Genomic DNA, 14,654 nt, shown 5'->3' with positions numbered 1-14,654 from the left:
GTATTTGTGTGTATCACAAATATTTGTTCCTGAGTTATGGATGTTTTCTGTGTTGTATTGTCGTCTAGTACCTGCACTCTTTACGTCTTCTAGTAATATAAGCGTTATTGAGCTTACTGTGGGACTCTGGGACTAGATCGATTTTTGTAAATTGTCCCATAAATTTATTACATTTTATTTTTTATCAGTAAATATTAAAGGCATTTGATAGAGCAAGACAAGTTTTAATGAATGTGGAGAAGTTTTGGACTCCGTGAGACGCTCACAGCTGACGATTTTATTAAGACGAAACTGACTCCAACTTTGTCTTTTAACTGATCAAATTAGAAACTTTGTAATTTTAAACATGCTTCACTTGAAGTTCACGAATTCGTTAAGTAGTTATTTGCGTTATGACGATTCTTATCTTTTTAACTGACCGATGAAGAAGAAAGGCAAATTTTAATAAATTTTAAAATGTCTGAATTTTGTAGATATAGACAGTACCTACAAGTAACTTCTGAGTACAAATTGAAGGAAAATTTTACGAGAAATAAATAAAAAACTATCATTTTAGTAATAGATAAATATGAATAAAACAAATAGCAAAATTCTTAAATTTGTCCAAGTAAATCAGTAGGTACTTTAAGAAACAGGGACAGTACTTTTGAGATTATTATTAAAGGCCGCAAGATTACGTCTTTTTTATACTTTTAGTCTTATTAAATAAGAAATAAGTTCATGAATGTATAATATTGAATGCATGTGGCATTAAGTCTGCTGTTTATACTATTATATTGTGCAATAAAGATTCATTAATTAAATAAATAAATAATATTTACGTTTTTACATACATATTTGCTCGATGCGTTACTTATATATTAATTATGTATTTTAATTTGATCGACGGTATTTAAATATTTGATAACAGCACAGACTAATTTACATAGGTACCTACTTAATATTTTAAATACAGAGAGCGAAATAAAATTCTACCTCAACGCCACCATTATTACAAAAAAAACCTTTTTTTAACTCGTTAACGTCCTTTATTTCAAATTTCCAACAGAACAATGGCTCTGCCGTCACCAGAGCTTAGAATATTGAGCTTCAATTAAATATAAACTCGTGCAATTGACAGGTCAAAATAATATGGTCGTGTCATAATTTACTGACTGAATGGAGAATCATTAGAGAAAGTGCTAAATTGCTTACAATGAGGTTGTATTGTTGAATATCCTGAATAACTTTGTTGATTTCAAGCGAATATCGTACAACGTTGTTTGATTGCTGAACATAAATGGTTTTAAAGGAAATTTTACACCGTAGGCTGGTAAAACCCGAAAGATTCTAACCACGCCTTCCTGTGGTCATAAGAAGGAAAAAATGTTATGAGTTTTGGTCATATTGAATTTTTTACACGATATATTATTTCTTTATACATCTTGGCAAAAAAAAATACAACTAATAGGTAAATATAGTTGTTTTTTATTTTAATTTACGTATCTACAGATAAAAATTTAGAGTTTCTTAAAGTAGGTACATTGCTAAAAAATTGCGGGTTCGATTGTGTATGTCTAAACCAAGTCACATAGTTGCAACGTCGCAGCAAAAGCGGCGTTTTTCACTAAGGTATTACAGAATTGTCATTATGCGATATGGATCGGATATATCAGTGTCAAAAGTGACATTTCTTCAAACAAAAACGTCAGTGTGATACTGACATATACGAGTCCTAATATTTGACGATCTTAAAGTTCGAATCGGGACGTGATTGTTTAAAACAAGACCGCTTTCAGAAAACTTTGTATGACATTTTAGTCTGTAAATGCGATCAAGAATATACCTTAAAAATGTCGGGTTTTACCAGCCCACGGTGTATATACAATACATGATGAGAAATAAAGGAAAAGTTGAAAAAATAAATGTTTCAGGTGAGACTCGAATTCGTGACTACAAGAAAAACAGTTTAAGAGATGTTCCATCGTTTAAACTGACTGTGAATTATACTAAATCTTGAATAATATGACATGAGAATTCTCAAGTTCATTTCTCACTACCAGGTCCTTAACTAAATAAACCTTTTTTTTTCAAACCGGATGAAAACAATCGTGTACACCCAGCTGCAAAAGTACATGGCTACTTTATGAATTAATTCCATTCATAATGTGTCTATGTAATTTTGCAGTTCGGTGTAAATAATAAATAACCTTAACCTGTAAAAAAAGCCTGTAAAAGCAGAACAGTGTTAAAAGAAAAAGTTCCTCAAATAAAATTTAATTTAAAAGTTTCCTTTGTATCACGTTATTCACATTCCCCCACATTCCCCTTTTACGCGAATCATCGGGTTCGAAAACTTTGCACATTCCGTATTTTAGGAACAAATGGAAAACCAAAACGGGAAAATGTTTTGCTTTTCCATTAGAGGTATTTTTACGGAATCAGCGAATTATAGTTTTACTTTAATTGATTTTGTAATAAATGATTACCGTCAGATACGGACTGATTTAGGGTAATTCTCTGGGAATATGACTGTGGTTGCGTCTAATTGCCACGAGTCTTATTTATAAATTTTGTATGGGTCGCGGCAGAGAATTCTCCTTTACCGCTCGTCTGAATGAAGCTCTCCTTCCTCCTTCTTCTTCTGCCACGGCTCATGGGAGCCTGGGGTCCGCTTTACTACTAATCCCCAGAATTGGCGTAGGCACTAGTTTTTAAGAATGCGACTGCCATCTGACCCTGCAACTCAGAGGGTAAACTAGGCCTTATTGGGATTAGTCCGGTTTCCTCATGATACTCTCCTTCACCGAAAAGCGAGTGGTAAATATCAATGATATTTCGTACATGATACATGAGTTCCTAAAACTCATTGGTACCGAGCCGGGGTTTAAACTTTAAACTCGCGACCAAGTTCTGTGCCCGCGACCTCCGGATTAAGAGTAGCATGCTCTTCCCGCTAGGCCACCTGCGCTTCTGCTTGTCTGTATGAAGCTGATTTGTTAATATATATGTTCTATATGTTTGTTTCCAAAACACTCAGACACCTTTTGCTAGAAAATCTGCACTTTACCAACCGCCTATGATATAAGTGATAGACTTTTAATATGAATCAAAGCTTACGTTTCTTTTCGAACACGCTTTGGTATAAAACAAATCTCCGTTTATTTATATGAAATTATAAAGTTAATGTACCTAGGGGTGCGGAATAACTTACTGAAATGATTTAACGGGTTCTAATTCTGGTTTGCTTCTTGTTGAGCGTCGGCACTTTTGAATGTTGTTGTACTTGAATTATAGGGATCCCTTTTTGCTTTATATTATTATTTTCTTCTGCATGAAATATTGCATTGTGAATATTTTACTTCAGAACCCTAGTGTAAATTTATTCGATAGCGTGACGCGAACGTACGCTTTTGCTTTAAGTCTCATTTTGTATGGAATTTAGAAACAGCGCGCCAAGCGGAATGTTTTGGAAACTCAAAATCCCATACAAAATGAGACTTAACGGAAACGCTTACGACACGTCACGATATCGAATAACTGTACACTAAGGGTACTGACGTTGAAATGTGTCATGTACTTCTTACTTCTTTTTCCACTTGCCTTATATTTGAAACCCGACACAGAGGTCAGAATGGATAATAAAGAAAAGGTTAGTTTTATGCGGCGCAAACATTACCCAAAAATATGACATGTATGACTATGTACAAATCGATACAGCCTTGTAACGAAAATAACATAAATATCCCAACAAATATAAGTAATAAATGAGTACCCCTTATATAACTACGAGTATGAACTAACACCAAAATGCCGCATCCCTTAAGTGATTTTGCCCTCATCCTTAAGCTCTCGACCCACGTCACACTGCCAATTAAGAAAGGGCGCAGGTGGTCACTTAGGAAAAATGTGAGGAAAGGTGGCAGTCTCTAAGGTCGAAAGGGCTTGGAAAACTTACTCTGTACACTATTTCGTTTCAAAATTAAAGACGGCACATTTTCCATGCACAACGAGTAATAAAGAAAACATACTTTTTATTATTCTAGCTAAGTGGTAGTCACGTCGAATTTATATCAATTAAAGTTATAGAAGCGCTCGTGGCCTATCGGTAAGAGCGTGTGACTTTCAACCCAGAAGTCGCGAGTTCAAACCTCGGCTCGTACCAATGAGATCTTCAGAGAGTTTATGTTTGAAATATCATTTAATACCAGTTGTTTTTCGGTGAAGGAAAACATCGTGAGGAAACCGGACTAACCCCAATAAGGTCTAGTTTACCCTCTGGGTTGGAAAGTCAGATGACAGTCGCTTTCGTAAAACCTAGTGCATACGCCAATTCTTGAGCTTAGTTGTCAAGCGAACCCCGGCTGCTACAAGCCGTGGCAAAATGCCGAGTAACGCGAGGAAGATGATGATTTGATATTTTTTAATTGATAATCGCTAAGTCGGTATTTTTGTCGTCGTCAGGTCAATGGAGTTAAGTGTGGCATATGGATAAGTATGGCTAGCCTTCACATTGGGGCCTGTTTACACATTGATTATTTGATTAGTATTTATTACGAGTTCATAAATTTGTTACTTGCTACTTTCGTTTAGTGGTTTGCGACTAGAGCCCCTAGTGTAAATTTATTCGATTTCGAAACGTGACGTACGCGTTTGCGTTAAGTCTCACTTAGTATGGGATTTAAACACAGCGCGCCAAGCGGAACGTTTTGGAAACTAAAAATCCCTTACAAAATGAGACTTAACGCAAACGCATAAGTCACGTTACGCCATCGAATAAATTTACACTAGGGGTACTATTTGCCCATAAATTAATTGATTACGATTAGTATTTATTGCGAGTTCATAAATTTGTTACTTGCTATTGCGTTGAGTGGCAAATGTACGAACTCGCAATAAACACTAATCAATGTGTAAACAGAACCCCTAGTGTAAATTTATTCGATAGCGTGACGTGACGTACACCTTTGCGTTAAGTCTCATTTTGTACGGGATTTGGAAACAGCGCGCCAAGCGGGACGTTTTGGAAACTCAAAATCCCATACAAAATGAGACGTAACGCAAACGTCACGTCTCGCTATCGAATAAATTTACAATAGGGGTATAGGCCTAATTATAAAGGCTAGCTACACTTATCTCGCAGCCACACCGTGTTGAACATACACCTTTTTTTTAAGTACATAATTTAATATGCACACATATAATATGAAGTGCTTGTACCTAAAAAAAGGCTAAATAAATTTTATCAAATTACCAAAAAAGTTACATTTCATTAACCGATTATTTTTCATTTTAACTAATTAGCAAAATCAGAAATACCTAGTTTATTTATCAATTTTAAAGTTAGATCGAAATATTTTGCATGTATTTTAGGTAGCAACAGTCTGATAAAAAAACCGGCCAAGTGCGAGTCGGACTCGCGCACCGAGGGTTCCGTACAAACCTGTAGGTATATAAGTAAAAGTACACCCATCACGACAATCGAGTCATATCAATTATTTAAAATATTTTTGTTATATGATGTAAGTAAAAATTTACGGTTTTCGCAATTTTCCCTTTATCTGTGCTATAAGACGTTGCTTCGTACCAAATTTCAAGATTCTGAGTTCACGGTAAGTACCGTGTCCCTTGTGAGCGAGTGAGTCCCTTGCGAGTGTCGAAAATTTGCGGAAATTTGCGGCATAAAAGGCTGTATCTTTTAATTGCGTTGGCTTAAAAGTTTGATTTTTTCACAGCTCCAAGGGACAGCAGACCTGAATATTTGATATAAATTTCAGCTTGATATCTCTACGCGTTGCTGAGAAAAAGGGTCTTGACAGACAGACAGACAGACAGACAGACGTCGGACAACAAAGTGATCCTAAAAGGGTTCTGTTTTTTCCTTTCGAGGTACGGAACCCTACAAATCAATAAATATAATTTATTGCAAGTGCCTGTTCCGCAATTATTTTAATCATAATCATTAAAGGGGTCATGATTAAAATCCATAGTGATAATAAAATTTGTTTGTTTTTTTTGCGAAATATAAAATAGGCCAGGATCGACTTTCAGTGCACAGTTTCAAATTGTGTGTCACCATGGCTCGGGTACTAGCGGTACTCTTCGTCACTTTAAGTGTCTTATTTCAAGCAGCCTGGAGCTCTGGTAAGTAACTTAAACGGTATTTTAATATTTTCACTAAATCTACAATCGGGACACCGTAGTGCCCCCGCTTAGACGAGCCAAGTGAAGCGCACTTACCTTTTCTCGAAGCGCTTTGTCATTTTGTTGAACCCTGATAACTTGGGTTTGGAGTATCCCAGATAAACAAAATTCTCGGGATATCATGTCCAATAGTTGACCTATTAAACATAAAAAGCTTGTAGAGTTAGAAGCTTGGCTCTATATGAGATAACTTTTTGACAGTGCGAACCTTATGGTTTTGTCTTAGCAACATTTTATATGAAAATGTTTTTAGTAGGATAATATTGTCCCAAAAGTAGCGCAATTTAGTTTAATATACACTTAAGTAACTTAAGTAATGTATGGGTACCAAACAATCTGAAGTCAAAAAGCTGTTATTTTACTTGAAATACCTACTTGAAAAAATCTCCGAGTCAAATCTTGCAAGCTAAATTAGACCCACTTTCCATTGTTCGATGGAACTGAAACTTCACATACATATGTAAGTTGGATCACAATGCACTATTATGATACCATCGACTAGATTAATTAGCCAACGTGCCAATCATTGACGCTCCGTAGCGAACGAAACGCAACTGTCACTGTAGCACTAATATGGAAGAGTGACAGGGATGACTACGCTACGCTACAGAATGTTAACGATTAGCACGTTGGCTAATCACTCTGATCTGACGATGGACACAGGAGGTGGCCATAGGAACTCTATGGTAAAACAATAACCTAATTACTCGTATGTTTAAGTTTGTCAGCATTGTCTCGATGAGTACTAGCTGCCTGTTGAAAGAAAAATACAGTCAGCGCTAAAAGCTTGTATCAAAAATGTTTTTTTTTTTTTAGAAATTACTTCTTTTGGCTAGTTTTTCAGTTCTATGTTTTTAATCTTAATAATTTTTAGTCACGACGACTCATTTTATTATACAGCTATAGGTTCCAAAAACGTGGGCGTTACTGGTGGCAGCGTCATCCACATTGAACAAGCACCTTACATGGCTTTGCTGTACACCCAACCGGACGCTCCGTGTGGTGGGGTTATTATTGACGAACAGTATATCCTGACCTCTTCGGTCTGCTGTAACCAGAGAACGTAAGAACTGATACGTATTATGAAACCTCTTGAATACTATGTAGGTAGGTACACTCAGTTTTTAAATATAAGTGCCTATGTTTCTTTTTTTTTATCAAATAGTCCAGTACGTGTGCGGAACAAGGGCGGATCCACCGTTGTGGGCACGATGGGCATGCCCACAACCCTAATAGGGTGCCCTATTGATTCGCCGAGTAAAATTACGCCGATTTTGTTTCGCAGACGCTTTGGCAGACCACTGTTTGGCAGAATTTCATTACGCAGAGTAGTCAGTTGGCAACTTGGCATAACATTTATAAGCGGAATTACTTTTCGTAGAGTAATCGTTTGGTAACCGTCACAATTACCCGAGAAACCCGTGGTCGAAACACGATAGGTAGAGTGATTTTTTGTATTAATTATTAGAAATTGGAGCATGTTAATATCAGCTGACCCCTACTTATTTACAAGAATAACAATTATTTACTAACATTACAGGGGCAATTGTTTTTAGCTTAACTATATTAGTCCAAATTTCGTTGTTTTTTTAAACGTAGTTGTTTTATAGCGTAGTTATCTATCTAAAAAGGGTTCCATGGACTGCAATAAAAAGTTAGAGATTTCCGATACATTACTTTATACGCCGATAATATGTATGTAGTACCGCAATTGCTAAATTACACAGCACTCACTTTACTCGAAATTAAATTTAAAAAAAAACGTTACTTGAGTAAACGTTGTTTAATCGGACAGATTACTCTGCCAAATGAAATTCTTAGGTTACTAACGGATTACCAAGTTTTTTGCTAAATAAGAAAGTAAGAAATAAAGAAAAAAAAACTCTAACCAAAAGACCCAAAAGATGACCAAAAGTTTTTGCATTGCTTTTTTCAAAGAATTTATCGCAAAAGTATAAACACCAAATAATCATTTGCCAACTCAATACATAGCATTAAAAATGTTTTGCATCAGAACGTTTTGAAAAACACTGTGTAGACATTTCCGTAATTTAAAAAAATTTGTCACCATTTTTATTCCTCGAATTATATAGTTGCCAAATTTATAGGTACGTACGAGCAAATCAAAACATTACAAACCACTATTGACAAATAAATTCTTTATTTAGTCATTTTAATACGTTGCTGTCTCTTTTTTATGTATAGCAAAAAATCTAGTAACTTAACCTAACCACAGTATTTTATGCGACAGTTCGTTTTTGTGGGGGTCGCACCTCTAACCTAACCCGCTTTTCCGGCAACCGTTTGCCTTTCTGGGGGTCGCAGTTCTAACTTAACCTGCTTTTCTAACAAGAGTTCATTACTAAGAGTGTCGCAGTTCTAACCTAGCCCACTTTTTTGGCAACAGTTCGTTTTTATGTTGTTGTTAAAAATAAATAAAAATAGACTAAACATGTTTGATAAACTAAAAATTGGTCAACATTTTTAAATCAAGTTAAAAAAATTTGGTCTAATGAATGTTGTTGAATTGTTGTTAGGGAAATGGTAATTTGTTAAATTGAAATCTGTCAAATAAGTATAGAGGAAAAGGTTGATTGAAAAATGTACAGTTGCAAAAAAATATTTGGGAAATGAAATTGTGTTATTTTTTTTTTTTTGGTAAAACCAAAATAACCAAAAGTTACATCTATTAGGTACGATTAAATCCCTCTGCAAAACGATGTTCGGCGAAATGTCTGCGAATCAATAATCAACAAAAAATATGTTGGGGAATCATTAGGTACCCCCTTATAGTCTTGTGACATAAACATAACACTTTCACAGTCTATTGAGATCGATAGCCTGATGATCGTTCATGAACGACGACGATCATATCTCATGAGTCATGATTGTTCGTGAGTAAGTTCGTAATCCGACTCGCACTTGGCCGATTTTAGGGTGGCTCTGACCACAACCTTTTTTGAGGGCTGGATCCGCGCCTGGTGCGGAATATCAACAAAAAAGTCGAATGTGCATTAGAAGCGTAGGTACCAATAATTAATAAGCCAGTAAAACATATTATGTATTTAATTCAGAGTATACAACTAATATAATACCTAATTTACATCTTTGTTCACAGGGAAGATCTATATTGCTTCGTAGGGACAAACAGAAAAGAGCAATTGGGGCGTGCCGTCATAATTGATAAGATTTTCAAGTATCCTAGGGACTTAAAGCCAAGTATTTGTTTGATAAAACTCCGGGAGCCGTTGCGATTCAGTAATACAGTCGCCAAAATCGCATTGAATGACGGGAGCATTATACTTTCTAGAGATACGATTGCGACACTAACAGCATTTGGTGCGGCAAATAGTGTAAGTTCATCATTACCTACCATATTTATACACAGGCCGTTTCATTTTGTAACTTCGGCGCTTGAATTTTAAGAACCCTTATTATGTACCTGTTCCACAAAATACTATTATGTGGTTTTAGAAGGATGTGTCACTTAAGGAGCTCCGCCAGGGAGATATCCCCATTTCTGATGTCGACTGGTGTAAGAAGGAGGATAAACGCTTAGGCGACCTCCAGCTCTGCGCTGGAGACCAGGAACATAACGGGTGTTATGTAAGTATATAAAAGAGAGTTTGCCTAGTAATTTCACAACATAAAAGGCATAAGACTGCAGCCGCCGCCATACAATGATAGTTACGCTCTCATATGTATGTTGACTACGTTGCGGCAATTGTAGCTAAACGTAGTAGCCGGACAACTGTCGAATTGGTTCGACCAAAACGGCCTCATACTAAACCTAATCAAAACGCATTTCATCCAGTTTGATTTGTTTGGGCGCAAGCGCCTCGCTGGCGGTACCATAGACCAGGTTAAAAGTACCTCCTTCTTGAGCTTCCACAGAGACCAAAGTCTAACATGGAAGAGCCATATTGATTCCCTGTTCGCCAAATTGCGATGGGCCTATTTCGCCCTTAGCAGGCTGACGACCGCCCTCCCGCTTCAGGTAGTCCGTAGCTAGCTGTTACTTCGCTATCATCCAGTCCATCGTTCAATACAGGCTTGAGGTATGGGGTCGGGCAGCCGATTGGCAGCGTGTCTTTTGACTCCAAAAACGAGCTGTAAGGGCTATTGCTCGAGTTCTATGGCATGAGTCTGCAAGGCCACACTTCACTATCCTAGGGATTGTCACATTGCCGGGTCTCTTGATACTGCAAACTGCCTTATACACGCGAGATAATTTAGATTAATACCCCAGGTGGGCTAACAGAAGCGTAGCAGTGGTGCCCCGTAGCTTAGCCAAGACGGCAAAAACTATACACGTCATGGGCCCCTCTGTGTATAATAATCTACCATCAGTAATAACAGACGCACGTAGTTTCTTAATCTTTAAAAATACACTCAAAGCTTGGCTCGTTTAGCGGTCGTTCTATAGTATAGAAGAATTTCTGACTGCGAAATATTAATAAAAATCTATACCTACGCAAAGAGCTAGTGTCTTTTAACTTAACTAAATGTTTTGTAATTTTAATTCCTTTTTATATGTTATTTGTACTAGTTATGTAAGTTGACATGTAATTACCTATTACCAATAAAGAATGAGTATGAGTATGACTATGAACATATTAAAACTAAATGCAGAAATAACATGAAAGGTGTCATGAACATTAAGTAGGACCTTATTAATGCAATTTTCGTTGCTATAAATTATAAAATAAAATAAAAAAACAGAGCGTCAGTAGAAGGTACATACACAAAATTCCTTACTTCATATGCCGTTTTAAAATGAGAGCGTCACTATGATTGTATGGGGGCTTTTTGGTGGTGGGTTCTTGTAATTCATAATTCTAACTATTTACCAGTTCCGCCATTACTGTACGTTTTTCCATACCTGGAATAAAAGGCTACAAAAACCTTACTTTAAATTTTAACGTTAAAGAAACGATCGTTATTAAAATTGTTATATATTTTTTCTTCACAGGGAGACGTTGGCGGAGCTTTAACCGTTGAAAACACACTGGTGGGAGTATTGGCTGTTGTACCTAACGATTGTAAATACCAGCCGTCACGTTTTGCTAGAATTAGCTCTTATAAACAGTGGATCGAACAAGTTATCAGAAAGAACCCTTAAACTAGGTATCGAACATTACTATCAGAGAAAACCCGTAAACAAGACAGTTGAAGACGCAAATCAAAATACTTTAGGTTCCGTGCTCTTTACATTTCATTCGCTTTCCTTTGTTCCATTTAACTTGAGAAGAGGATTTTTGTTTCTTTTTTTGCATACTTGACCCATTATTTCATACAGTATTGTCCATAGTTTTTTGCTAAATATCAATAATTATTCTTTTCTTGTAATTCTGCTAGTGAATTCTGGTAGTGATGTTTTACCAGTTTTATTATTCTTAAAACAAGACTAATTAATTTTCCTACCAGACTCAAAACTATTTTTCCATCTAGATATTAAATAAGTAACACTTACAGAACTATATATCAATACCTATAAAGTTTTATGCATATTCCCCATACTGAAAGTATTTTTTCTAAGCAGACTGTTTTATTTTAACTAGTGTTTGTACCTACAATAAAATTATATGTGTTAAATAAATGCTTCCAGTTATTCTGCACTTTTGATAATTGTCAATACCATCCCGACATTGACTCCGGCAAATATTGAGGTAAACCAAGATTTAAAAATGACTAAAAAGGCAAACACTACAGTTTAAGTAGAATATAATAGAATAGAAATACCGTAACTGTGGGTTACTTGGACCAAATATAATCCGAATTTTTGAAAACGCGCATGTCATTCCTACGGTTATTTATTATATTAGAACGAGATAAAGTTTAATAATAACTTAAGAATACATTAAGTATATTTACCCATATAAAAAGAAAAATACACACATATAGGTATAATTTTTTTTTTTGTTTTTTTTATATTTTTGGGCTAATGTTCTTAAGGTAGGGCTACTATGGTCCAAAATGATATGGTCGTAGACATAGCATATTGTTATAGGTAAAAAACTTAAGTAACTCACCTGTTGTATGTAGTTGTGACGTGTTCGAATAGACAATACATGTTTAAAAAACACACACAAACAAAACAAATGTATATTCATTCGAACACGTCACAACTACATACAACAGGTGACTTACTTAAGTTTTTTACCTATAGCACATTTCGGGCCATGAAAGTAGATCGGAGGGATATTAAAAACGTACGATTGACCAATAGACTATGACATGGTGACTAGCTTAAACATTTTTTTTTTTTGGGCTAAAGTTATCCCCTACGGCTATGGGTATGTAGCCCGCAGCTACGGTAGTTTATTTGGTGTACAAATAAAACTTAACCTATAATACAACTTATTCTAGTACAATCTGTCACCAAAATGGCTGCCGCTCAGCATATGCCATGCCATAGCCATGGTGCTGGTTTTCAGCGCAACCAGAGAGAAAAAAAGAAAAAGAAAAACTCACTTTAGCGTTGACACTACAGCAACTTTATTGCTGCAGCGTTGCTGTGCACCATGCAGATAGCCGCAGAACGGTAATTACTAGTAGCATTTAATTGGAAGATTGGAACGTATCTTGCTACTGAAACCTTTCTTGTGAAGACTTTTAAGAACCCCCAACGAATGCCGGCTCCTTGCGGTGGAGCGGTGCGGGATAGCTATGAGTAACTTTTTACCTTGCTACTGAAATTTGAAACTGGTCGTGAAATCAAGATTTAATTTGCGAACTATTATCAGCAGTGCAGTTTCACTGTATCTATAACGAACACGATGATGTGGTAATGTTATTAGTCTAATAATTGTAATCCTCTTTTTTACACAACTACGAAAGTTACTACGACCAGATTTCCGTCCGTACCTAATATGCATAAGTATCCTACGTAACCTAATTATTACAAATTAATATGTACTAAATATATATGTATGTGAGGTATTATAATGAATGTTAAACGTTCTCCAAGCAGCCTATAGCTTAATGAGCTCGTACGGGGTGTAATAGGATCGTTAATTAGTCCGTCGAACGTGACTCCATGTAAGATAAGGGTAGATGCAATCAATATAGCCCCTCGTCGTCGCTTATTGCTTTTCTATTTAGGACTTTATGCGTTAACGTACAAGGACTAATTTCAATTAATTTTGGCTAGCATTTAGATACATTTTTAGGTTAAGAGTTTATTTGCAACTGTATTATTTCATATAATGAAAGTAGCCGTTAATACGATTAAGTGAGAAGGTTCTGTCACTACTTAATTTAGAACAAGTATTAAACGGCCCGATTCGAAGAATGATTAAGACACGTTTAAGATCCTGGAAAGACCTTTAAAAGATCGATAGCTATTAAACGACATGTCAAAATTAACGTTTTTTTTCGATTCCGCTGTGATCCCAGTAAGATCTATCTATGACATTTACGTCAAAGTGACATTGGTTGCCCGAATCGAGCTGCTTCTGTCGATTATACGATATATAAATGAGAACTTATCTAAACTAGAACTAAGTATATTTGTGTATAGCGCCATCTATACGCAAATTGTCTAACTAATTTGGGCGATTAATGCACGTATGTTGGTTTTTCGAGGATAAGTCTCTATCAAATGAACCGATTTCAAAAATAGTTTAATGTTATCTCACGGAAATTTCAAGTGTTTAACACACGCACGTAAAGTTGGTTAAATTGCAAACTGAATTCGGAAATGTTTTTTTTTACTTAAAAAAAAGTTACCAAGATAGAGGACTGATTATATTTTTCCTGAAAAATTTATAGTTATAATGTAAAAAAATTATAGTTATAATGTAATAAATCGATATCAATGCTATATTGTCAGACAAAGATAACGTCCTAATTTCATAGAAGTTTGACATTCTCAAAATCTCTGCCAACTTATCTTGGTCCGACTGTGATGGGCTATCAAAATCTATGCCGACTTATCTTGTCTCTAACAATATTTTCACACATAAGAAATTTGGAATATGTAATAAAACAGTTTATCTTTTGCTGCTCTTAAATTGCGGTTTTCGAATCCCCTGGGTTTATGATATGTGCGGAGAAAAACGCTCATACAACATCCAACGGCGATGTCCTCTCACAATATGGCGCCAAGTTATGATGAGAAATAATTTGCATTTGTGATGTGTTGCGTATTGTGTTATTTTGCTGTAGAGTACAGTCAGCATCAATAGTGACGGTTAGAACAATGCTTCAAACGTACCTATACAGGGTGCGAACAATTCATAAGCCCTGGAGGGAAATCGCTTTAAACCTTAAACTGGATCATTTTACTTAAAGAAAACATTTTTTTATTTTAAAAAAGAAACAAAACTGCATTTAAATATTTTTAACAATTTGTTTGTCTAAAAATATTCTTGTGTACTAAATGTTCGATTTTATGGATATTTTGTACGACAGACGAGTGTAAGACCTAACTTTTCTTGGAGAAATATTAACTTTAACTATCGACTACC

General features: G+C 35.7%; 2 protein-coding genes across 2 annotated transcripts in view; both read left to right on the top strand.

Annotated features, from left to right (window-relative positions):
- The window catches only part of LOC133529031 (ras-like protein family member 10B), a 56,044-nt gene that overhangs the window by 16,500 nt on the left and 24,890 nt on the right, over positions 1 to 14,654 (top strand). The window lies entirely within an intron of this gene.
- LOC133529128 (trypsin-1-like) lies at positions 6,013 to 11,700 on the top strand. The gene is made up of 5 exons (XM_061866763.1): positions 6,013 to 6,123; positions 7,084 to 7,246; positions 9,302 to 9,536; positions 9,658 to 9,789; positions 11,156 to 11,700. The coding sequence occupies exons 1-5, from the start codon at positions 6,057 to 6,059 to the stop codon at positions 11,303 to 11,305; spliced, it is 747 nt and encodes a 248-aa protein (XP_061722747.1). The 5' UTR covers positions 6,013 to 6,056; the 3' UTR covers positions 11,306 to 11,700.

This window comes from Cydia pomonella, chromosome 20 (assembly GCF_033807575.1).
Source record: "Cydia pomonella isolate Wapato2018A chromosome 20, ilCydPomo1, whole genome shotgun sequence".
Lineage (NCBI taxonomy): Eukaryota > Metazoa > Arthropoda > Insecta > Lepidoptera > Tortricidae > Cydia > Cydia pomonella.
This window is presented reverse-complemented; position numbering and strand designations above follow the sequence as displayed.

Coding starts and splice junctions, on each gene's coding strand:
- LOC133529128 (XM_061866763.1), top strand. CDS start 6,057: ATGGCTCGGGTACTAGCGGTACTCTTCGTCACTTTAAGTGTCTTATTT. Junction 7,247..9,301: donor GTCTGCTGTAACCAGAGAAC/GTAAGAACTGAT, acceptor CTTTGTTCACAG/GGAAGATCTATATTGCTTCG. Junction 9,537..9,657: donor CATTTGGTGCGGCAAATAGT/GTAAGTTCATCA, acceptor ATGTGGTTTTAG/AAGGATGTGTCACTTAAGGA.